The sequence below is a fragment of the Galeopterus variegatus genome, unplaced genomic scaffold (genome assembly GCF_000696425.1).
Source record: "Galeopterus variegatus unplaced genomic scaffold, G_variegatus-3.0.2 Scaffold3492, whole genome shotgun sequence".
Lineage (NCBI taxonomy): Eukaryota > Metazoa > Chordata > Mammalia > Dermoptera > Cynocephalidae > Galeopterus > Galeopterus variegatus.
The window spans coordinates 56,826-82,076 of NW_007729603.1; the positions used below are offsets into that span (position 1 = coordinate 56,826).

General features: G+C 43.1%; 1 protein-coding gene across 1 annotated transcript; it reads right to left on the bottom strand.

The window, feature by feature from the left end:
• Positions 1-5,302: 5,302 nt before the first annotated feature.
• On the bottom strand, positions 5,303-17,811 carry STC1 (stanniocalcin 1). Its single transcript, XM_008585205.1, has 4 exons — positions 17,494-17,811; positions 15,342-15,484; positions 14,450-14,661; positions 5,303-8,148 (listed from the first exon to the last, which is right to left on the bottom strand). Exons 1-4 carry the CDS (start codon positions 17,609-17,611, stop codon positions 7,878-7,880), a joined length of 744 nt encoding a protein of 247 aa, XP_008583427.1. The 5' UTR covers positions 17,612-17,811; the 3' UTR covers positions 5,303-7,877.
• Between the last annotated feature and the right edge of the window lie 7,440 nt (positions 17,812-25,251).

Consider the following 25,251-nt stretch of genomic DNA (forward strand, 5'->3'; position numbering starts at 1 on the left):
GTTGGGATTTTTCCAGTTGGATGTGACAGAAAATTGATGAGGCAAGCTATTTGGGGGCAATGTAATAGCATGGTTGAAGTGATTAGCCACGGGCTCAAGGCTGGGCAGGCAGGAGAGGATGATAGGAGGGGAAGTGAAAGATGAAGAGAATGGAGAAAGTTCAAGGGATGGGAGGTTGTCTTAAAGTTAAAGAATTGGTGTCATGCAGATAAATGAGTAAGGAAAAGGAGAAAGAGATGCAGTTGGAAAGGGAGATTTTAAATTTAAGATTTCATTATTGTATCAGTTTCAGAAAACAGAAATATTCAACATATTTAACTCTGTAATATGGATAATGACCAGTCAGAATAAACAGCCCGTAGAGCCACATTGGTGTGACCTCCTGATTCCAGGGTATGGATATGGGGTACATGTTATCACTATTGGAACTGAGAAAGGATTAAAAATTTGAGCACTGGATGAGTTACTCCCATGAATTTTGAATTTTCTCAGACTTATGATGTGACTTGGGAAAGAAAAGAAAAATCTGATGTCAACATTATCAATGAATGAGAGGCAATTCCCGTCAATATCATTCCAATGTGTTTTGGAGCTGGATAACAGTGATAAAATGAGGAAAAAAGGGTATAGCAAGATGGTCAAAGCCTCAGTGGGCCAGAATGTTAATAGGACAGTGGCAGAACCATAATCCAGAGCAGCACTGGGAAAAAGAGACACATGGACCTCACTTGTCAACCTTGAGATTTGGAAGAATAAGCCACAGTTTGGGAAGATTGCGTGAAACCATGTTCTTTCAGGAAACAGTTATCAGTTAAGACAAGAAACTGGAGGTACTATTAAGAGAGAGGTTGAAGACATGCATAATAGAGTTTGTTTACCCTGGAATGGGCAGATTTTGCAAGGAAAAGAGCAGTGGGAGATTGACTCAGGGAGGAACATAAAGCAATATGGGTACGTACAGACGGGAGGGAGCTAGATTGTTGGAGAAGCTTACATTTTGAGTGGTGACTTTGGATGACCAGGATATAAGGCATAAACCTTGCAGGCTGCAAGGTTTCCAAATAATTCATCCTAGTAGCCTCTCAATGGATAGAGGATGGGGAGGAGAGGAGGTCGGGCCAGCATGGAGGGAGTGAGCCATGGCCTGGAGTGATTGTGCTTCCAAGAAATCCCAGGACAAGTGAGCAGGCTGTCATTGAAATTGGTTCCAGGACTTTGGCCACATGTTGGAATAGCTACAGTCTCTTGTGGGACATATACTTTATCTCATTTTCCTACAGCAGAGGACACCTGCAGTGTGACTTAATTGTGCTAGAGTATAGCATTCTATCCTCAACTAGAAGCCACAAATCCCTTAGAACAGAAATGGAGCAGATATGCATTTAAACTCGCAGGCAAGGATCTGAATTAGTGCATTCTCAGCTTAACATGCTGCATTTTGGGCACCAGGCACAGTGTCGAGTAGCACATTGGTGCTCCATTGACGTTTATTCAACAATCAGCCTTCAATTAATTATTTGCAAAATGATGTGTGTTGCTCTTCAGATTTTATAGTAGAATGGCAGAGTGGACTTAGATAATATCTCAAGTTCTTCCCTGGGGTGAAAAATCAAAGGGCCATGGGGAATGCAGTTCATGGCAGAGCTTGAGTGCAGGAACAAAAGAAATAGTTAACTGAGAGTTATTATAAGCATAACTACACAACAAAATCACTAAGAATACAAAGAAACATGAGATAGCCTGACTTGCTGATGGGCATATTCTGTGTTCCAGTTGTCTGTATGATGTCTTGCATAGATTTAGTCAGTATCTAAACATGTTTGTTGGTGAATCTTTTGTTGCTCAGATTAGCACAAGAAAGTAACAGCAACTACACACTTGTATCAGGCTCAGTTCTGGAAAGAAATGTAATTATGTAGTGTTGTCACAATTTGGCAGACTTAAGGATACCCCAAATGGCACTGGGAATTAGTTTTTCTACACGCCATTGGAACATGCCCTCCGTTCCTCAGCATACCCTGCTATTGCTGCTAAGACCTCACCATCCTACTGGAGGAAAAGTTATGTATTAATTGCTGGTGGTAAAAAGAATTCCTTCCTTCCTTCCATCCATCCTTCCTTCCTCCACTGACAAATGCTTAGTGCTTGCCAGCTTTGTGTTAAGCACTGGGAATAGAGGACTAAGTCCTCCTCTTCCTGCAAGCAGTCTGCAGTGAAATGTGCTACATGCTTGGCTGTGCTGGGGAAGGCTTCCAGGAGATGACATGGGCTTTGGTAAATGAAAAGGAGTTTGGGGAGAAGACTATTCATTAGAAGGAATGATACGTGTGAAGGTCATAAGTGAAGGTAATGACGCAGAAAATGTCATGGTGTCTTCAGGAAAATAATGAGAAGTTAGCTGCCACAGAATCTAGACTGCATGCTGGGTTGAAGGGACCACATTTTGAGGGGCTTAAACTTGATGCTTGATGCTTCATTTTCATCTTTTAAGCAGTGGGAAGCCACGAAAGCAAGGAAGTGAAGTTATCAGATTTGCACTTTAGCAACCGCCCTGTAGCGGCCATGTGGAGGTCTTTAGGACTCAGGAGCTGATTCAGATATATCTCAGTAGTTGGGATCTTGCTGCTCAAAGAATCCTTTGCACAGCAATAGCATCAGCATCACCTGGGAGCATGTTAGAGATGCAGCCCTTTGGGTCTCACCCAGACCTACTATATCATTGTAACACAGTGCTCAGGTGATCTGTGTGCACCTCAGTGAATCTGAGAAACACTGATGTAGGATCTGTGCTGATGGCTCTTATGGTTTATGTAGCTCCCAAAGGAGGGATGACTTGACCTTCTTCTTCTCTCATACCACAGCCTTATAGACCATTCCATGATCTTTATAACTTCTTTTTGGAAAGGCTGATAGAATTTTTTAAAAAATTTAAATGTATTTCAATAATTCGAGAAATTCTACCTTTGTGAGTTATGGCTTTTCAAAACATCTTAAAGTCATGGACAATTGTTGTGTGAACAAGGAAGGCATACACAGAAGACTATCATATCTGTGCTGTTTTATTTCTTAAGCTTGGTGATAGGGTGCAGGTGTTCATCACAGTATGCCTTTTTTGTAGGTTGCAAAATTTTATAATTAAAATTCATAAAGTCTTGATTAAACATAATTTTTAGTAAACAACAAAAGGAAGAAAAACAAGAAAAACATCCTTTGTCCAAAATGGTACCTCGACTCACATTGAGGGTGGGAATAGAATCCAAATGGTGGTGATGGCACTTATGTAAATGGTGATAGTTACATTTGTCGAGTGCTCAATAAATACTATTCTGAGGGTACTTGCTATAAGCTAGACCCTATTTTAAGTGCTTTATATGTAACACATTTAATTCTACATAGCTCTTGGAGGTAAGACATTTTATTTGTCCCTATTTCATAGGGACACTTTTACAAATGAGGTGCTAAGATATGTATGAAGATGTCAGAGACTTGGTCCAGGGCCACAGAGATAGTTGAGGGACTAGGATTTAAACGCAGTTCACAGAAATCCCAGATCTAAGTTCTTTAACTATACTATAGTATCATGTACAGACTCTCCATATAAACACTTTGATAGAAGAAGACTGAGGATGAAGGATAATAATAAAATAAATGTATTCTTTATCCTTGGCCAGGTTGGAATAAAGCAAATGAATAATTTTAGCCTTGAAGTGACAATTCTTGTACTATTTGTTAGCTGCCCTGTGCATATCTGAACTTGGGGAAATGCAGTTTAGAGCTAGAAATGAATGATATTGAGAAAAATGTCCCCATTTGAATTTAAAATATGGGAAAAATCCACTACTTAAAAAAAGTCATATAAAATCTCTCTTGAAAATAACCACACCACAGACAATCCCCTTTTCCTGTGGCTGAACTCATAAGCATCCTTCAAAAGCAAGCTGCCATTCTGTTGTGAATCTGTTGACCATTTTCTGAGACGGGGACATTTTGCTGTCCTCCCCTCCACTTGTGATGAGAATAGCTAACACTTATTAAGCATGACTGTGTGCTGAGAATGTTGTAAGCAGTCCTCTTGGTGTGTCTCCTTCTAACAGCTTCATGAGATTGCTATCACTCTTCCCATTTTGCTGAGGAAGAAACTAATGGGTTTTGAGATTAGGTACTGACATCATGCAGTTAATAAGTGACAGAGCCAGAATTCAGAGCCTAGAAGTCTGATCCTGGAGCTGGGTCATTGTCACTGCAGAGCTATGACAATGTCACTTTGATTCAATTGTCTTTTCCTCCTCTTTTGACTCTTTCTAAATCCTTTATTTAAAGTATTAAGGGTGCTGGACACACTGGTGAACAAGCATACTACCTGCCCCTCAGATGCTTCCAGTCTAGGCAAAGGGAAAGGTCTTCCAAAAAGTGAGAGTAGTGTAAAGACAGACCTGGAAGGGAGAGAGACCACAGCTCTTCCCAGCCTGTCTGTGTGGCTAGAGCTTTGAGGCCACCCAAGAGAGAGAAAGTTGAGCCTTGCAGCTGGAAAGCTGAGAAGACTGCAGACTGTACAGCTTTTTTCAACCTTGCAAGGAGTTTGGATTTCAATTTTATGGTGAGGGTATGGGAACCACTTAGTGCTTTTAAAGAAATTTGGAAAATGTTGATTTAATGGTATTCATTTACATATTGACACTTAATTAGTGACTTTAAAGAAACTAATCAGCCAATGATTTCATGTTCAGAAATTCTCATTCAAGAAGTTTTTAAAGAATAACAATAAAAGACATGGGGGGGAACCAATAAAACGTAACACTTTTATTATTATTATTATTATTGTTATTATTATTATTATTAATTTTTATCTTAGAAGGAATTCACCAAAGGCTTCATATTATGCTATGGCATTTTTAATTATAAAAATAAGCAAATAAAATAACTTGCATCTGTCATTACCATGATATGTTTCATAACCTTTATATGCACATGGAGCTTAAAATGTAATTTAACAATAAATAATGACATATACCAGATATGCTCACTGTTTATTCCAGTACTCAGCCAAAAACCTAAATATCATTTAAATTATAAATACATAATGCAAATATAATGGCACAAAAATGTCTAAAGTGCAACCAAATCACAAGAGAATTATCATGCAAACTGGTCTAGGTCAGCCCCCGAATCAGTCTGTGCAGCAACACGAGACCAAGTTTTGGAAATTTAAGGGGGGGGGGGGATCAGAAGGGGGGGGGGGGGGGAAAAAGAAGCAAAAAACATGGAGCTTAAAATGTAATTTAACAATAAATAATGACATATACCAGATATGCTCACTGTTTATTCCAGTACTCAGCCAAAAACCTAAATATCATTTAAATTATAAATACATAATGCAAATATAATGGCACAAAAATGTCTAAAGTGCAACCAAATCACAAGAGAATTATCATGCAAACTGGTCTAGGTCAGCCCCCGAATCAGTCTGTGCAGCAACACGAGACCAAGTTTTGGAAATTTAAGGGGGGGGGGGGATCAGAAGGAGTGGGGTGGGGGAAAAAGAAGCAAAAAACTAGCAACATTGTGAGAACTGCTTCTTTCTGTATGTCTAGATATATGTATTGTAGATACATATATAAATATCACTGTGGGAGAAAAGGGAGGGTGCCACAGTTTGAAGAGGTCACTGAAAAAAAAAAAAAGAATCTACTGGATTGAAATAAGAGAGAATTTTGCAAGGAATACTCATGAAGTACTTGTTGCATTGGGGTCCTGGCTTAGTGGGTTTGCAAAATGGACACAACACACAAACTTGAATACCTTTTCCGGTTCAGAGAAGTCAGCCTTGCCTAGGGGTGGAAGGGCGGGGAGGGAGGGGAGACTCTAACTTAGAATATGGTCTACCTGATTTCCAAGAGGCTAAGGCAGTGTCCATATGTTTGCGGACCTGGAGATGGGACAGTTCTGAGTATAAAAATGCCCTTCACGATCGGATCTCAGCACGCTTAGAGGCTGTGGGGACGAAGGCAGCGATGCTTGTGCTGCTGCTGGGTCTGCTGCAATTGCTCTTGGTCCTTGAGCAGCACGTTACTGGTTTTAAAGGCTTTATGGTAAAGTTGTATTGCTTTTCATGTTTCTGGAGATGTGCCCTTCCTCCTCCCACCAGGATCCCTATCACTTGATTTGGTCAAATCTTGAGTTTAGCCTAGTGAGAGTCAAGCACCAATAGTTTCTACCCAACCTGCATCCAAACCCTTCTCCCTCTTCCTCTCTCGACATTGACCTTTGGTGGGCAGTGATGCTCATAAGGGACTGTTGGGTTCAAGGACAGTGACCCTGAGAAACTACTGTTGTTCATAGATAGGTTAATCATTTGGCTTCAGTGGTTGCCATCATGTAAACATCATGGCAGAAATGATCAAACTACCAGATCTTTTTCCCTCTTTCTTTCTTTTCTTTTTTTTTTTTTTTTTTTAATCGATCCTACGGAGATGGTCCAGCTGCCAGGACTACTTTGGCAGGCAGCGTGCTACAGGACAAAAATGTAAGAGGAGTCTATTAAGGCTGGACAGCCCAGGGTTATTTATACTACTTCAGCCCCAAGTCCCCCGGACTAAAGACCCAAAGGCTGATTGACTCATTCCTGATTGATTTAATGGAAAGTCTCCCACCCCGTCACCAGGCACTGATTAAGGTGGCAAGTGAAGAACCACACTTGCCTAGGTATAGTGGGCCTTATCACCTGTAAGTGGTCCAAGCGCAAAAAGATGCTCTTTCGGTTCCTGTAATTCCCAGCTGGATGTGATAGAGCTGTTTCAGGATAGGACTAAGTCAAGAGTAGCCTCTGGGTTGAGGTGGGCTGGGACATTAACATTTACCTGGGGTCCCTCAGATAAACCTGTTGGTGTTTCCTATCTTGCACAGGCCCATCTTAAGTTCTGATGTTGAGTTAAAACTACTTCTACCCCCATAGTTATAAAAAAGGCCACAAGGAGCATTTATGTGGATATCTGGAAGTGAGATAGTTATTCCATTCCCAGGAAAAGAAAAATAAAGCTAAGTTACAAAACTAAATCTATATGCAATAAAGTTATTATATACTGCTTTGTTTAAGCAGAGTCCTCTGGAATTTATGTACAGTACATTAGTTTTCAGCTATTTATATTCCACAGTTAGACCTTAAGATTCTCTGGTTTTTAAGACAATTGTTAAAGATACTTTTAAAGCTCTGAGCAGTTACAGTACATAAAGATGTTAGCTTTTTGTTTTCATTAGATGCAAGAAGATGCAGGCTCAGAGTCTGGTGGGAGGGCCAGGCTTGAGCAATTTGGTAAAAGTGTCAGAAAGGAAATCAGACATTGGAGGAACACGACCATAAGACACTAGCTCACTAGAGATCAAGAATTCAAACATGACATTCATATTCGTCCATGGCCAGCACAGATTCATAACACGAATTCCATTTAACATCTTTATGAGCATTTAAGACATGCATTTAAATAAAGTTTCTTATCTGCTAGCTCGACTAGGGCAACCATTCTAAAGGGCTCCACATCTTCAAATTACAATGGCTGAGGAATTACATGAATGTTTTGTGTCTGAGGGTGGTGTAAGGGGAGCTGGGGAAAGACATGATAGAGGAAGGTGATAAAAGAGGAAACTTTCTCCTGAGGAGAGGCAGAATGATCACACAGATTCTGTTTGTGGGAAGGCTGCCATTTGCAGAATGTTGGGATATTGATTACAGAAGCCTAGTTTCATGCAATTTTCTTTAAGGGGGATAGAAAATAGGGACTACTTTAAAAAATCAAACCAGGCACAGTACACTCAAAGTTGGTGTGTCAACACCCCTAAAATGATACTACTAGTTTGGTGAGATTGTGAATACCTCTCCCTGGTTACGCACTCTCATGGGAGGTACGTTTGGTGTGGGAGGGAGAGTCCCCCTCACCTCGGAGGTTCCTGAGGAGGACTTTCAGCTTCTGTGGCTCGCTGGTGCGCCTCCTGTTGAAGTCAGCTCGCGAGTGTGTTTGGGCACAGTGGTCCGTCTGCAGGATGTGGAATAGGCTGGCCATATTGGGGCCAATTTTCTCCATCAGGCTGTCTCTGATTGTGCCGACTGTGTCTTCATCACATTCCAGTAGGCTTCGGACAAGTCTGTTGTAGTATCTGCATTGGGAACAAGAGCCATGTGATGGTCATTCGGTGAGAGCAAGACCAAGACCCAAGCTGTCCCCTGGGCTCCACACAACTCCAGTCCTGAATGGCCAGACCATGCAAACATAAATTGGTCCTCAGGGGAAGGCGGTTTTGCTTCCTAACGCTTCTGCAGTGTCTTCTTAATGTGAGTGCGTATGTTCCCTGGGTTTACCACACCATGCAAGACAGGTCTGTCTTTATGTTTAGAGCTCAGGAAATTTAGATAATGCTTTGAATAATAGGCTGACTGCAATGTCTGAAATTTTTCAAAACGTAAAATCATAAAGCTAGATGGGACCATAGAGACCATTTAGTGACTAGTTCAACTCTCATTTTGTAGAGAAAAAACTAGGAGAGTGGAACTAACTTAAAATGAACTGAGTCCAACCCTGAACACACAATAATCACTGTGCATGGACTGACAGCTATTTTGATGTCTCTTTGCAATTGTCCTTTTTCCTGGTGGTGCATGTATGTGCAGGTGTGTGTGCATATGAGTGCATATTTTGAAAAAATGTCTAAGGCCCCTCTCTCCATGTCTCGTGCATTTTTCTTGGAAATCTAATTTCCTTATCTTACCCTCAGACAGCCTTGATAAAGGCTTTTGACTGACCCCATTTCTAATCTTCCTCCAAAGGTATATTGTAATTAGAAGGCCAAATACCAGGCAATGATGATATTTCAGCAGAAAGATTGGCGGTCCTGAAGCCTTCTCTCACTGTTCTATTTTTATTTTTATTTTCCTTTTTGTCTTTTTTCGTGTCCGGCAACGGATCGCAACCCTCAGTGTCGCGCCCGTACCGGACCGGGGACCGGCAACGGGATCGCAACCCTCGGTGTTGCCCCCGCACCTCGCTCAGCCAGTGAGCGGGAACCGGTCTGTATGTGGGATCTGAACCCTCAGCGGGAGCGCCACCGCGCTCCCAAGCGGCGCACTTGTTCTATTTTTATTTTTATTTTCCTTTTTGTCTTTTTTCGTGTCCGGCAACGGATCGCAACCCTCAGTGTCGCGCCCGTACCGGACCGGGGACCGGCAACGGGATCGCAACCCTCGGTGTTGCCCCCGCACCTCGCTCAGCCAGTGAGCGGGAACCGGTCTGTATGTGGGATCTGAACCCTCGGCAGGAGCGCCGCCGCGCTCCCAAGCGGCGCACTGTAGCAGTGCGCCACCGGGCCGGCCCTCTCTCACTGTTCTAGCTTGTGCTGGCCCCTTCTTGTTTGGATGTCTTGTAGGCACTTGGTGACCATCACCCAGGCCAGCATTTGATGGTTCCCTGCTGGTTTTGTTTCTCTCAGTAGACTGTAAACTTAGCGAAGGCAGGGTTTTTGTCCTTATTCTTTGTCTCCCCCATGCACTAGAGTCATCGAGCTATGTGGCCTGCTCATTTTAGATTTGTTGATTTATTTTTGTGGCCACTGAGGAAATGCAGTTTAAAAAATATAATTCTCTCCAATACGTCATGATTCCCAGAAGAAATATTATCTGTAGGTCTGCTAAATATTATGAAATACCTTGTGTTTGATATAAATTACCTTCCTCTTTGGGGCAAGTTCTTTAAACATCCCCAACAATGCAGCTCAGCATTATGGCTCAGGAAGAATAAAACTGTTGAATATTTATACCATAGAAGTTACTTGTCCTGTTCTTTGGGAAGACAGTTCAGGTATTTTCCAAATTAGGTTGGGATGCGTCTGCTCCATTTTGAGGTGGCACTTGTCAAAACCCATTAGCTCTGTGTTCACTAATAAGAGCCTCTCCCAATGACAGTGACCTGCAGCATTTATGTGGAGAGATCCTGTCCTTGGAGGAGCCTGAGGATCTTCCATGAAAGGAAAATCATTTATTTTGAACTCACCTCACAAAGCACAGGATCAAACATCTTTCCAGAATGGTTGAACCCCCCAGAGAGGTCCCCTCAAGGATATATGGTAAATAGGGTGGAACATGGGCAGTGAAACAGAGTTGTCACCCTTCTGCAGGAGGGAAGAATGAAGCTGGGTCCTGAAAGAGAATTGAGTGCCTGGGGGGCTGACACAGTGCTGGCTATCTCCCTCCCTCCAGGGAGAATTATATCCAGCTGTGGTTAAAATTGGGATTCTCTGGCATAGAGGAACATTTTCCAGCCCTTTGGAATGCTAAAGCACATGAGTCAAAGTAGATGTCATTTGGATGGAGAAATGAGGACAAAACTGGCTTTGGGGAAACAGAAAATAAAAAACTTTGTACCAACAGCTTCAGACATCTACATACCCACGTAGATCTCCAGGCATCTCCTAACTCTTGGGCTCTGCTAGGACTTAGGTCCCCTGGATTGCCGCATCTATTTCAGAGGGTGATTAGGTCCTAGAGGATAAGGTTTCTGGCCCCCACCCCTCCAATAAGGACTTTATAACTTGGAAGTTAACCCTTCTAGTTCTAGAAAGAACCATTTATGTCAGATGAGCCCCTAAATTGGTTGGAAAATATTATTTTTCCTTAGAAAGAAAAAGAAAGAATTGGAAGTTCTTTCTTAGAAAGGATTCAAAGCTCTTGTCTGGATGAAGAAGTCTAATACCCTGAAGAAAACGACGCTTCTGTAGCTAGCCCTGCAGCTGCAGGGCCAGCCACTTCTCCCTGACCCCACTTTGTTAAAATGAGAGCTCTTTTCTTCACTGTTGCTCCCTCTGCTAGCCCAGATAGGACACTTGATCTTGGTGCTTCTTGATGATGACCTCTGCCAGTCTGACTGCTGTGACTGATTCCCCACCACCCCAAATCTATGTTAACTCAATAAGGGCAAGCTAAGAGAGCTCCTTAGGGTGTAAAAGTCTGTGGCTCCGTCAGTAGCTCCTCAAAAGCTGGGAAACTTGTCAGGCTGTCTTGATGTCAACAGAGTTCATCAGTACAAGCAACAGGCTAACCCTGTGCCTCTCCATTAAAGATCGAAATATGGCATTTACCTCTGGGATTGTTCTGGTTAATGAGACAGATCTGTCCTGTAAGTCACGAAGTGAGAGAGATTATTTAAGAGATTGTGTCTCCAGCAAAAGTTGACTTAGCAATTGTCACATATTTATGGAACACCTTCCTGTGTCCTACTGTTACTATACCTGATGGTAAAATGTGCCCTCTATTTTAGGAGAAAATGCACACAAATTTAATTGCTGACCACCACATATATTCAATTGCGATTGGTATTCTATTTTTGGATTGTGGATATCTCCTGCAGGTTTTGCTGGCTGCCATTTTTGAAGTAGAAATCAAATAGCTTGGCTCAAGGCCACTGAGTTCTACTCCTAGGACTGTTATTCACAAGCTGTGTGATCTTCAGCAGGTCACTGCTCTCTCCGAGCCTTTGTTCTTTAATCACTGAAATGAGGCGTTTAGTCTAGATAACCTCTGCAGTCATCTCCAGCTATAACATTCTGTGTTTCTAGGAATCCAATACATATTTTCCTTCTCAATTTAACAAAAAATAGTGCATCTCTGCTTGAGGCCCCTCCTTTGTTGGAGGAGTTGGGACTATTTAAGATGCTTTATCTTTATGGGGGGTAGAGGAGATATGCTGCAAACAATCAGTGGGCCAAGTGTTCTGATCACGCAGCCTGAGAGGACCTTTTTAAGCATGTTTCTTTCTTCCAGTTTGAAAATTCCATCCTTGACTTTTTTTTTCTTGGTAAAAAATAAGATCAGATATTCTCCATAGCTACTGTTTCAGCCATGCTTACCCAAATACACACATACTGCCTAGGAACGTTCTGTGTGAGTGTTTATAAATAGTCCTTTGTTTCCCTTGATCAATATTATTCTTCTGTTTCCTGTTCCCTATCCATGCCCTAGAGAGTTGGAAGCTTTGTCAGCTTTCCCACTCTGGATCTGGATTGGTCTAATTGGTTCCCAAGCCTCACACTGCCCTGCCAGCCTCATCAATTTGGCCTGCTTGAAATTTTGCATGGGTGAAAGCACAGTTTGCGAATTCAGCCAGGGGGACACTCCAGCTACCTTCCTTTGCTGGGTGCATTTCTGCATGGAAAACTCCCTGTTCTGGCTCCTGGTCCATTCACAGGCTCCTGGATATTCCCAGCCCTAAATCTCATGCTAGATAAGTCACAGGAAGGTGGAATGAACCTGTAACTACTTCCTTTTGCAATTCTGTGCCAATTGGCACCAACTTAATGTGTGTCTATGGTGAGATAGAGGCTGGGAAAGCAGGATGTTTCTGGAGGGTGAGGAGCTTAAATAGAGCAAGTCAGGCCCAGCATGGAACCGGAAACCTCTATAGTCCTGAACAGGAATAATCCAAGCCAGTTAAAGTGAAATACTTGGGGAAAGGTAAGCATTGCCTGGAAGATTCTGGTCTTCAAGGGCTGGCTGTTTTTTCCCCTGCTGACCTTTCATAATAATTCTGAGTCCCCTAAGAAAAAAAAAATGGAGATTAGAAGGCTTTCTTTGTGGCCATTTTCTAAAGGTGTTAGAAATAAGGCATCTATTAAAAAAAATAATGGTGTGGTTAAAAACTCTTTTCACTAGTGTCTTCTTAGATAAGTTGGGATCTCCAGTCTAGTATTTGTGCCGTTCTTTGTATAAGACCTCTCCCTTCATAATGGAAGATGCCACGTCAGTTGAAATAGGGAGATTAGTATTGCCTCAGTTAGTGTTGGTTACATACCATAGTATAGATCATGACTTGTCACTGGACCTAAACTTGCAAAAATGGCTTTGCTAACACACCCCTCCCCCCACCCCAACTACCACACAAACACATACTTTGTCCCTAGCTCCTGCATGATTAAAATTTTTTCATTTCTTTTTTTTTTTTAAGTGAAGGGAGTTTCCAACAATTAACCAAGTATGTGCCCTGAACTCCTGTCCCACCCCCCACCCCCCACCCCCGCATGCAACAAGAATCTTCCTAGGAGAATTATGAAACCAAGGTCGATATACAAAGACAGGCTATTTGGGAGAAATGGTGAATTTGATTATCCTGTTATGAGAAAATCAGTTAGAACCCCATGACAGAGTCACTTCCAAGGACCAGACAATTGATTTTTATAAATTGACTTGCAGTTCTGAAGGGCACTAACCTGTAGTTTAGAGTGAATCAGAAATTTTACAGTTTTTATGTTAGGGACCTTAAACTTTCCCTAAAGATGAGCTACTTTTCTGGTCTTCCAGTTGCATATATGTACATGACCAAATCACTCATAAACCCCAGAAGGACTTGTCTGTTGCCACCATGAGAAGAAAGGTGGCCCCACCTGGCTAGTATGCTAGTCAGATAAATCTGTGATAACTCTCAGGTGGGCAGAGTAACATGCACAGGACTGATTTCTGTGAATCTGTACAGATTTGGCTGGAGAGTCAAAGAAACACAGGGCTTTAGGACTGGGAGTCAGGTTTTAGGCTGAGGGCATCACAGTAGGCTAATCTTGACTAACCTTGACTAGCTGCCCTGCCCTGACCATACTTCCGTGCTAGCGCATTGGCATCTATCAGTTTTTGCTGAGAACGTTGGGAGGCCATGCACATGGAATGAGGATGCAAGCTCTCTCATGTATTATAAAGACATGAGACTTTTATAAGGCTCCTAGCTGGTAAAGACAGTGAGCCCAGGCACAGAAAGGCATGCTGCTCAGTGGCTTTGGGTCACGTTAGAATACTAAGATGAGAATGTGATCTGGGCAGTCACCAAATCTTAAACTAGAGGAATGGGATACCATAAGGCATGGAAAGGAACATGGGAATGGTCCAGTACAGCCATTTCTTTTTTCACAAAGAAAATCTTTGTCCCAGGGAAGTGAGATGGCTTATTCTTGGCTACCCATTGGAATATCTGACTGAGTTTGGGACTGATATGAAATGCACACAGATTTAAAAGTCTGAATTATGACATTTGACCAGGTTTTCTTTTTTTTTTATCATGGCCAATTATACTGTTGCATAGTCATGGTTTCAACCTGATGTCTCAAAAGCTTGTTTCCAGAAACTTCATCATTTCCTCCAGGTTTATGGCAAGAAAGGAACAATGAAAATGCACCCAGGGATGCTGCAGATGAAGGTTTCTATTAGCTGCATGGAAAGACTTTCCTATAACAGTGGGGAAAAAAAATCCAGGCTGCTTAAACTGTCACAACCAATCACAAACATATTTTTTCCTGCAAAAGCTGGGAAGACTGCAAGCTAAAATAAGAGCATGACTGTGGCAATTTAACCCTCCTTCCCAGTCTGGCTCTGCCAGCCAAGTCCCCCCTTCCTCTCCCCACATTGCAAAGAAGTGGACTCAGTTCAGACCTGTTGGAGAAGTGATTAGGCAGCTGGACAACTTCAGTGATAGCTTCGGGGTTCTGCTTAGCGATGCTGCACACGTTCAGTTTGCTGTAACACTCCTCCTGCACCTCTGCAATCATCCTCTGGAAGGTGGAACACCTCCGAATGGCGAGGAAGACCTTGGAGGTGACCCCGTTGGCAATGCACTTTAAGCTCTCTTTGACAAATGCTTTTCCCTGCCAGGGAGGATAGGAGGGAAAGCTTGAGCTTGATGTGACAAAAGAAGCTGGTACATATGACACATACGACACTGGGGCTTGCCCTGGCACCATGTCATGGCCACTGCATATCCTTGCAATGAGAAGATTTTATACCGTGGCCGAGGATTCAAAAGAAAAAAGTCCTTACTCCCTTAGTCTACCTTGAGAATTGAGCTCCACAGAAATGAAATGAGATGAGAAAAAAAAAGGAGATGAACCATAATCAGCCACTCTGAAGCTTGAAAAATAGTCACAATCTAGCTTTATATTCTTTAGACTGAGACTTTGCAAATTCAAATCACAAGCTAGTGAGCTAGGGCAAACAGGGAGAAGAACTCTTTATTAGGAGAACATTATTATTTCCTTTCCAAGAGAAAAGCATTTCTGCTCATCACCCCTCCCCTTACAAGACAGCTTTTGTCGGCTCCCTACAATCATGCATTAGGGTGGGTGGGGAGTGTCATACACAGAATCTATTTCCTGGCCAAAAAGTGTGTGTGTGTGTGTGTGTGTGTACACACATGTTGAAGTGGGAATTTAGGGAGGAAGACTGAGAATCAGGTCTGGTTCCCTACAAGACTGGTTCCTAAGAACAATAGTCTAACTCACGGTTAAAGACAAGCAGCCAGCGGGAGCAGAGGTCAAGGTCTTATTACCTGAGTGTCAAACTTAGCAGCGCTGTACAAGAAGGATTTACAGATGTCGTACATCCCATCTGTGTCACAGGTGGAGTTTTCCAGGCATGCAAAAGCCCCACAGCCAACCTGCAGAGCACTGTTGAGGCAGCGAACCACTTCAGCTGGAAGACACAAATCCATCCAATCTGGGTCAAACAGTGAGGTGGCTGGGTGAGATCAAGTGGGTGCAGGGAAAAATTCAAGGTCAAGGGGTCAGAAGAACGTATCCTAGAAGTCTGCAATGAGGGGCAATAGGTAAACCCATTTGAAGAGGGGTGGGGTGACAAACGGGGTGGGGATAGACAAGCCCCTTTTACTTGTAAGAGCCAGAGCACGTGAAGGAGAAGGAGCTCTCTCTCTCTCTGAGACACATTCTCCAGGTCTCACCATTGCATACATTTCTGGTGTCTGAAGAAGTCAGGTTGGAGTCTGTGGAACACACAGCACCTTTAAGCATCTCTAGAGAATCAGAGGTCATTGCTCTGCACTCAGAAGGATGGGAAGGCAGAAGGCAATGGCTGGTTGTCAGGGTCAGGAGGTGGGAGGGCTGGGAATCCATCTGGTTTCCAAAAAATGCACTCCAGAATAAAAAGCATGGGATTTTAGTCTAAACGGAGAGAAGAATTTGCCAAGAATCCATTTGGAGTACCTTCTGATTTGGGGCTTTAAACTTACCTTCATATTGGCAGAAAGGAATCTAATCCATTCATGTTTCATTCCACCCCCCACTATAGATAAGACAGTGCTTAGAGGTATGTGTAATCTCTCATATTAAAAGCCTTTAAAAAAAAAAAAGAAAGAAACACAGGTGTGAAATAACAAGGCCAAAGCACCCCTTGTGCAAGACTGGAAGAAAACCGCAAAGAACTTGCATGAGGCTTTCTACATTCTGGATAAGATCTCCCATAAAAGTAATTTCTCTCCCACAGAAGGGGGGTGTTCTGGCAGGCAGCTCGACAAGAAATGATCTGCAGCCTTCATGCCATAGGATTCTCCTCTGAGATCAAAAGCACGGTTTGGTTAGGCTTCCCCACCCCCTCCCGCCACCCGCAGCCTTGGGATGTTACAAGTCATTTCCCTAATTATATATTTCCACGGGTTCAAATTATAACTTTGCTTTAAGCAGTTTTAATATGCATTAGGGCTGCTATTGTTTTAGGCAAGCTCGAATTGTGAATCACTGCATCTCTATAGCAACTAAGTACAAAGGGAAGTGGAGCAGAGGCCCTCCTCTCGACAGGGACCTGTGCTTGTCGGAGGGGAGTGTCGTCTGCAGCATTTTGACACCTGCGATCCCATCTTTGCTGGCAGTGGGGGAGAGAGGGCAGTAATGGAAGAGGAGCAAGGCTGGCAGGAGAAGTCCAGAGGCAGAGGTGTCACTGCGGGCTTCCTAACTGACTCTTTCCCTCCAGAGGCCGAGATAATACACAATGAACTGCTCCAGGAGTCAGGACAAAAGTGAGACCTTCCCCTTGGAGAAACAGCTGCTACATTTCACAAATGTTCTTTTTTCAGGGAATTCTCTGCATGGGAGACTGAATGGGGCCTGAGAGCCGGGAGGGAGAGAAGCAGCAGTTTTGGGTGTGGGGTGTGTAGGGTTTTCTCTGAATCCACCCTGGATTTGTCAGACTTCAGGGCTATGGTTCTGAAAATCAGGCTAAAGAGGTAGCTTTTCTGTGTGTTCTCTGGGGAGGCAGGGAAGTCAAGTTACAGGGTCTTAAGAGGGTAGGAAAAAGGACAGCATCAGACAAGCCATGTCTCACCTTAAGATCAGCTTCTGCAAAGTATAGAGAGCGCTTTGAAGCATGCCAACATTCAAGCCTTTCCCCGCCCCTCCCCTCCCCCCCACCCCCCCCAAGAGGGTACGTGCCAGATTTCAGGCAATCAGGCTAGGCTTATGCAATGGAATACCCTCAGCAGAGCGTCCAGCTTCTTCGTTAGTTGCATGCAATTTATTAAACAAAGGAGCTCCACTTCCTAAGGCTATTGGATTACACTGGCAGTTTATTGCCATCAGGCATGAAGCACATCTATTATCAAGATCAGCCTTCACAGACACAGTTGCAAAAGCGAGAGGCAAATGAGGACAGCTCTTTGGGGGGGAGAAACCGGTCCTGGGTTTGCCGCTTACCTGAGTTCTGAGCTGCCACCCGGGATTTCCTGGGGCTCACAGAGTCATTCTGCTCCGCCTCATGGGTTGCGGAAGCACTGATCACCAGCACCACCAACACTGCTGAGTTTTGGAGCATTCTCTGAGAAGTTTCCGCTAAGTTGTTGGCTTTTTTTTTTTTTTTTTTTTTTCCTCCCCCCTTTCCCCTTTCCCTCTCCCGGCTTGAGTGAAGATGTGGATCTGGATATACTGAACGCTTAGGTGAGGATTTGATGAGGATTTTTTTTTGTTGTTGCTGCTGATGCTGCTTCTGCGGACGCTGCTGCTGCTGCTGCAGTCGCTGCTTCTTGCACCTCTGGCTTTTGCAAATTGGGGGCCCAAGAGCTGCACCCAGGGATTTTATAGCCGTTCTTATCGGTCCTCAGGATCAGGGACCAATCAGGTCCCTCAACTGGTCTGGCGAGCCAATAGGAGGACACGCTAAGTCAGCTGGAGCTTTTTGACTTCTTAGAAATATTTTCCAGCAAATTAAAAGTACCTGCTGCCAATGTTTTATATGTGTGTGTGGTTGTGTGTGCAGAGATGTGTTAAAAAGCTATTTTCATGGAATTAAGGGATCACTTTGTATTGATCGAGCTGAAGGAAAATCAAATGAAAATCCCTCTGAGGTGCTTTTTGAAATCTATTCTTTTTTTTTTTTTTAAATGAGCTATTTGGGAGAAATGGGGAGAATGAGTAGCATGCATAAGGTGGGTGGGTGTGATCTCTTTGAACTGGAATTTAACCTAATTGCAGCAGTTTTCCTCTAGTTTTAGCAGCACATTCTCTGATCTCTGTGTTGTAAGCTGCATATTCAACATCTCCACATCCTCTCGGTGTGCACATGTTCATGGGTCTATGTGTATTTTTGTGGTACGTAGGCATCCTGCATTCTCACTCACATATATGAGCCCTGGGGGAGGGATGCGTGTGAGTGGAAGAGCCTCGGTGGGCTGAGACAGGAGAGCTCCGAGCTATGGCCCCAGCTCCCCTATTTATTGATCACCTCTGTGACCCTGGTGAAGTCCTTGTTCTGCCTCTGTTTTCAAATCTGTAATATGCCAAAGTTGGACGCTGGCATTCTTTACATCTCTAAAACGATGTGATTTTCTAGTCACACAAATTAACCTTGACTCCATCTTTTCAGTCACTAGCAGAATTGCAAACTCCAGGAGTGTTAGTTACCATAGGTACACACATGCAAACCTACATACACCACCCTCAACAGGGAGACGTCGTGAATGCCTGAAAATTAATAAACTGTGTATTTAAGCTCATCAACTTCATAATCCCGTTGAAACAACAGGGGGCCAAAACAAGATTAAATCTGCTGGGCAAACCAGTTCATTTCTTGGGGATTGGGGGACATGAAGGGGGACAGGACTGAGGAGAAGGTGTAGGGAAAACCCAAAATGTGTAGGAGAGAAGACTGATAAGCTGTATACTTAATGGCAGAATTACAGTGGAATCACAAGTCATGCTTAGGATAGACCTTATATTTTCTTATAAGTGGGCTGTAGACAACACTGAGGCTTGTCCCTAACTTGTGAAGGAGGTTTATGATCCAGGAGAGGACTTCTCAGAGTAGGAAGGTGGTCATTAAGGGCTGGGGTGAGGTGATGGGACTAAACAATAAAACCTTAAACAATTTCGAGGAGGTAAATGAGAAAGGGTCATTAGTGATTCATACAGACTTGGGCAAGATGATCTTACAAAGAAACGGAGCCAGTGGCTTCAGTTTAAATCCTCAAACCTTCAAACAGACGTTGAAAGAAGAGTGCCAACTCTATTAACCACAAACCAAACCAAAAATCAGCCCTATATGTGGTGGATGAGTGGGTTTACTGAGTGATTATATCACATCCCTTGCAGAACAGGATTGTTTGGAAAGCATAAATGTTTGGTAGAAAAAGAGACGGAGGGAATAAAAGGTGAAGGAAATATCTAAACGAAAGGAAGGGAATTTTCAGATTTCCATTAAGTAATAAGTACATTTCAACTTATATTAACTGACAGTATTGATATATCTTGAATACCTTCTGGGATGAGTGGGGGAGGGTAAAGGCGAAGAGATACAGAAGGAGGTAAATTAATGCTTCTGTCCTTATAGTGCTTGCAGTCAAGTTGGGGAGACGGCCAGCCTCAGCCTTACTTCCTACAGGTTCCCGGTGTCAGGTCCTCGCTTGGTAAGAAAGAGGTGCGGTTAGCATTGGCTAGAGATGCAGGGAAGGATTTACAGGAGGCTCTTCAAGGAAAGATCAGCAGGGAAAAGATAGGAATCACTGTCATTGCTTTTTAAGAATTTAGGAAAAAGCTACTTTATTTTATTTTTTATAAAATTTGTATTCTGGAAATCTCCGAGTTTGTTCCTATTGCTATAGGCAGGAGAGGTAGATGAATGGTGATGCAATTCAGTCACTCAGTGATCTCTTCCAGAAAGGAAACAAAAGGACACATGCATATTTTTCCTGAAGGGCTTGACTTCTGTTCCTCAGCATTCTCTACCTCCTTAGCCATTTTTTATTGTTAAAGGCACTGTTTATTTCTCTTGCTGGACTGCCCTGTGTTGGTCTACTGGTCTGGTAGGATGATGGTTAACGTCCCACCATCCACATACTTTTTCCATCTCTCTGATGCTATCACTAGAACAAGATGTCCTACAAGTATCAGGATGTGCTTTGAGTTTTTTTCCAGATGTTGTTCCTCCTTCTTTGCTTGCTTACCATCACATGCCTGCAGGTTCACTGCTGGGTGTGCCAAGTGTTTCCCAATGGCAGGTAAGCTGTCATTTGAAGTGCAACAGAGGTCAGCCTCATTGGTTTGGATATAACTGGTGTGCAGTGTCAATACATTTGAGAACATCAAGGGACGGAGTTGAAGTCTGAGTGGAAATGACCAATGTAAAGTTTCTCCCCAGGAGTCTACGGTTTCAGGAGGGCTGAGTGTCAGTCGTGATGTTATTGTCTTGGACTTTGATAAAGCAATGACAGAAGAGTCTGGGGAACTCAGGAGGTGATGTCTGGATCTGCTGTAACTTCTCCTAGGGGTCTCAGAGAATATGAGGCAGTTCAAATATCAAATTTCATTGTTTGGATTTTATCCTGCAAGCAACAGGGTGTCATTAAGTTTCTTGAGTAGGAATTGTTGAATGATGTATTGAAATTAGTGTTTGGGGAAAATCTCATCATACCTGTGATGCTTTGAAGGAGAAGAATAGTGGCTATATGACTAGTTAGTAGTATCCGACTGTGTTGATGAAGTTCTGGACCACAATGGTGGCAGTGAGAAAGGAAGAAAGATAAATACGAGAGATATTTTAAATAAGATGGAAATTATCAGTTGACCTAAGGACTTTCTTGGGGGCAACAACCCTTCATCCACTTTAGTGACAATGGAGATAATGTACAACAGGACTTTTCTTTTCCCGTATTTTGGTTATGGTTTTTAATTGACAGGATGACTGAGTATCTCTGACAGGCAGGCACTTTCTGGTCTTCTATTAAGGCAGTAGAGTTCCCTAACAAAGGGACTTCACTGTTCTTAGGTAGTTGAGGAACCTTCGAGAGCCTGGCTTTGAGAATTAGAGGTACTCCCAGGTGCAGTGGGTGGGAGGGGAGGGGACCCTTTCTCATTGCCCCAGAGCAGGGAAAGTGCTAAGAAGTGGGTGGGAGAATCTGCCAACACCTAAGGCTGGGTGAGGATGCTCTCTGGCTGTGCCCGTGCACAGCTGGCATGAGTTCAGTGAGAAGATTAAGCCAAAAATCTCTGGGGCTTTGTTGGATTTGGCTAGCTTAAAGCTAAGTAGTGAACAGCTCTCTGCCATTTTGGTAAGAGAAGCCCAAGAACGTGATTTTTTGGTAAATGTTCTTTTTGTTGTAACAGAATACAAGACCCACCAAGGTCGGTCTAACTTAGTGACCAAGGTCGAACCAATTTTCCTTGGGAATTCTGGGCCTGTGTTTTTTTTTTTTTTTGTTAGACTGTTGGGCTGTTGAGTCATGCCTTCCTAACCTCAAGACTAAGGAGGAGGAGAAGGAAAAGGAGGAAAATGAGGGGTTAATATTTTTTTTAATCCTTCTATCAAGACACCAGATTTTCTGTGTGGATGATCCCCAGTTTTTGAGTGAATCCGTGCCTCTTATATGTCTTTGATTGCTTTAAACTCCACCAAAGGAAAAAAGGGAGAAACTATATTGAGAACTCCTCCCCTCCCCCCACTGGTTTATGGAGGGCTACTGTGTGCCTAGCACCAGCCCAGGTGGGGTAGGGAATGCACAGACATGGTTGACCTTTTCCTTTGCTCCGTGGATTCCCAAGCTAGTTCTGAAATCATAATGTTGTATTTGAGGAAGAATATCTGTTTTCTGGAAATATAATACAGCAAGCAGGTTGGAATAGAGTTTATGGTTTGGATTGAATTAACATTTACTGGGTGCCTATCTACTCTATGCCAGGCATTACTGCACATGCTTCTTATCTGTGAGAAAAGAACCAGTTTCTTCCCTTCCCAAGGGAGGAGCCCAGGACCTGAAAAGAAGAGCTAACCCACAGTCATAGAGTGGATGGTGAAAAAATCCCCTGAGATTTGCTTATTATAGAAGTAGCTCTGGGTGCTTTATTTGTATGACCACTGCAGTGGTCGACAGAGTATGCGTGCTTGCAGCACTGCCCCTCAGGGTGCGGGGTGCGGGGGCAGGAAGAAAAAATAGACGGATTGACCTAACATGCTTAAACCAGAACAGGACAGTTGAAATTAGCCTCCATTCCTGTTCACATCTGCTTTTCATTCTTTCAAGTATAAGTTACGATGTCACTTTATATCAGGGAGGACAAATTCATTAACTCAGGGCAGCCTGTAAATCTTCAGAGTTTCCACGCATGGCTCCTGAAGTAAGTATGGAGAGGATTTGTGTGTCATCAAATCTGTCCTTTAAAATAGCTCTTTGGAAGACACGAGATGATATTACTCAGTCGAGACACACGAGGGCGCTCGAACCACCCAACCAACAATGAGGAGCTTTTTCCTTTAAATTAAAAAAAAAAAAAAAAAGTTGTGAATCTATGTTTGATTGGCCATTGTCTTATAACATTGGGATGCTTTTTAGGGGGATAACACATGTTTGTGGTCTGGGGCCGTCACCCTTAGACAGTGAGCTTGTAGACTAGTATGGTCCTACATTTTTGAAAGTTTTGCAATATATACCATTCTATCTACTATTCTATTATTGCTTAATAGGGGAATAGGTTACAGACAAGTTTCTTAACTGTCCTGCCCTTCTCCTAAGGGGGAATAATATCTGTACCTGACTTGTCCAGGGCAGCTGGGAAGATGCATCAGATAACAACCTTGTGGTATTTTGAGCTCCTTGGTTTAGGAAAGGGATTCTATTTCAAGGTGGTCGTGAACACTGCTCCTCATTACTGAAGAAATAGAAACTTCTTTCATCCATTTTACTACTTAGCATTCTTTCTTCCAGTGATCTCTAGACAGAGGTCAAGGCTGAATAATTATTTGAGCGATTTCTGTTGCTTTTGGTGCCTATTTCACAGCTTGGAAATTTTCCAGGGGAGCGTGGGAGGCTGTCGTAGGGACAGAACTGTGTGAGGGTGTGCTCCTGTTCTTGGCCCTGCCCTCAGACACCTTTGTACAGAAGGGATTTGCATTCTGTTAGGTGCAGGGACAGGTTTGGAATGCCCGAAGGGTGGGGCAGGCTGTTGCGCTGCACATGCCTGAGACGTGCACACCCCTCCAGTCTGAGGAGCAGGGCTTATGACTTCCCCAGATGAATTTACCCATCTGTGTGTATTCCTTAAGCTCTCTGTGTCTGGGATGGCCTTAGCACTGTGAGGATATAAATAAGCACCTAGTAGGGCAGGACATGGTGTGTGAGCCTGGACATAGCACATTCACCATATTAAACTATAATGAGTAGGACTGATCGATGGCACCCAGGAGTTTGTGAAACAGAAATTTGAAAAAGTCCATTCCAACAACTCATGCTGAAGCATCATTCTGACATATTTAGCCTAAAGCCAGCTTGTCATTTGCAAAATGCTGTCCAAGTATAAAGCAGTGTCTTGCAGCCATTTCTGAGTGCTAGACAAATCTATTATTACTAGTTTATGGGCTGAGAAAGGGAGGTGTGGGTAGGGAACAGCCTTTATACAAAGTTACCTGGCAACTCAGCAAAAGGGCTAGACCAGGAGATTATAGATTTGTCTACTTGATGTTTGGAAATCTTGCCAAGCAATTTATTATGGCAGTTCAGATGCATTTTATAATCAAGTTGCATTTAATATGCTTGAGGTTAAAGTGCAGTTAAGATAAACCAGTTCTTGGCTCTGGATGGTTATTATGGGGAGATCGACATATTCTCATTATTATATCAGAGTAATAAAGTGCAGAATGCAGAGTCAGAATTTATACCATAAGGATTTTATAATGGTAGCAAACATGGTCACTAAGTACCATTTCCTTTGCATTTATGGAGCACAATTCTTGTCAGCTGTTTGGGAAATGAACTCTCTCAGCCCTTTTAAAAATTAATGGTAAGGAAATTTAGTGGAATAAATGGAAACCCAAGCGCAAAGGAAACACACTCTGGCCTCAGGGCAAGCATTTTCTTGTACATGTCATTCTGCACTCTCTAGTGACAATAATAGGAAGGGGGAGGGAGGGAAGGAGAAAAAGTTACAGCTTTGGAGGAAGTGGTGAAATCCTCAAGGGCGATAATGTTATCAGGGGAGTCATTGTCGCTAAGGCAAGGAAATTTAGCTCAAAAAAGTGTGCAGTGGTGGAATATTGTTCTTTTCATCCATCAAATTTTTTTTTTCTTTTTTTTTTTTTTTGGTCTTTTGTCTTTTTCCGTGTCCAGCAACGGATTGCAACCCTCAGTGTTGCCCCCGTACCGGACCGGGGACCGGCAACGGGATCGCAACCCATCAAATTTTAATTATATTTCCATTGCTCTTTTTCATATTTTTAGTTATAATAATTTCTTCGCATAAGCTGTAACTGGTTGTCTTTGCTGTTTCTCTTGTTAGATTAACAAAGAAAGGGCAGTTTCCTCTGTGGGGTGCGTGAGCGTGCATGTGTGTGCGTGTGCGTGCGTGTGTGTGTGTGCGTGTGTGCGTGCGTGCGTGCGTGTGTGCGCGTGCGTGTGTGCGCGTGCATGCGTGCGCGTGCGTGCGTGTGTGTGCGTGCGTGTGTGTGCGTGTGTGTGTGTGTGTGTGTGGTTTTACCCTTTCTTTCATTTGGTGCTTGAATCATTCACAACAGACTTTGGAATTCAGAAAACAATGAGAAATGAGTCACATTGTTAAAATCAAACAGGAGAAGTGAGAAAAGAGTATTTCCTGACATGATATTTAACAGACCTTAAAAAAATAGATTGGTTTGAAAGAAGGGTCAATGTTTTGGGCTTTTTAAGTCATAGCTTCTCATTTTTTTTTTTTTTTGTCTCCGAAGAAGTAGAGGAACCGACTGATGGCTTAGACGTATTCCGTGAGTCCGATGTCTTTCCAGATCATTGAGAAAGGTGCATGGGTGTAGAGTCATTGCTCTAACTACCCCTGTGGTTGCCCTCACGCACAAGCTCCTTATCTCAACCCAGGCTGAAGCTCAGGAGGACGTGAGGAACCGCCTCATGTCCACAGTAAGCAAGGCTCTGAGAATTTGTACCTTTACGTAATCCTTGCGTGTCTCCTTTCAAACACATGACATTTCTTTAGAAGACCTTT

What these genes read in the sequence shown, in the direction of transcription:
- STC1 (XM_008585205.1), bottom strand. Translation starts at nt 17,611, where the DNA reads ATGCTCCAAAACTCAGCAGTGTTGGTGGTGCTGGTGATCAGTGCTTCC. An exon ending in GGTGGCAGCTCAGAACTCAG is followed by an intron (nt 15,485 to 17,493) that starts GTAAGCGGCAAA and finishes TGTGTCTTCCAG; the next exon opens with CTGAAGTGGTTCGCTGCCTC. An exon ending in CTGCTAAGTTTGACACTCAG is followed by an intron (nt 14,662 to 15,341) that starts GTAATAAGACCT and finishes CCTCCCTGGCAG; the next exon opens with GGAAAAGCATTTGTCAAAGA.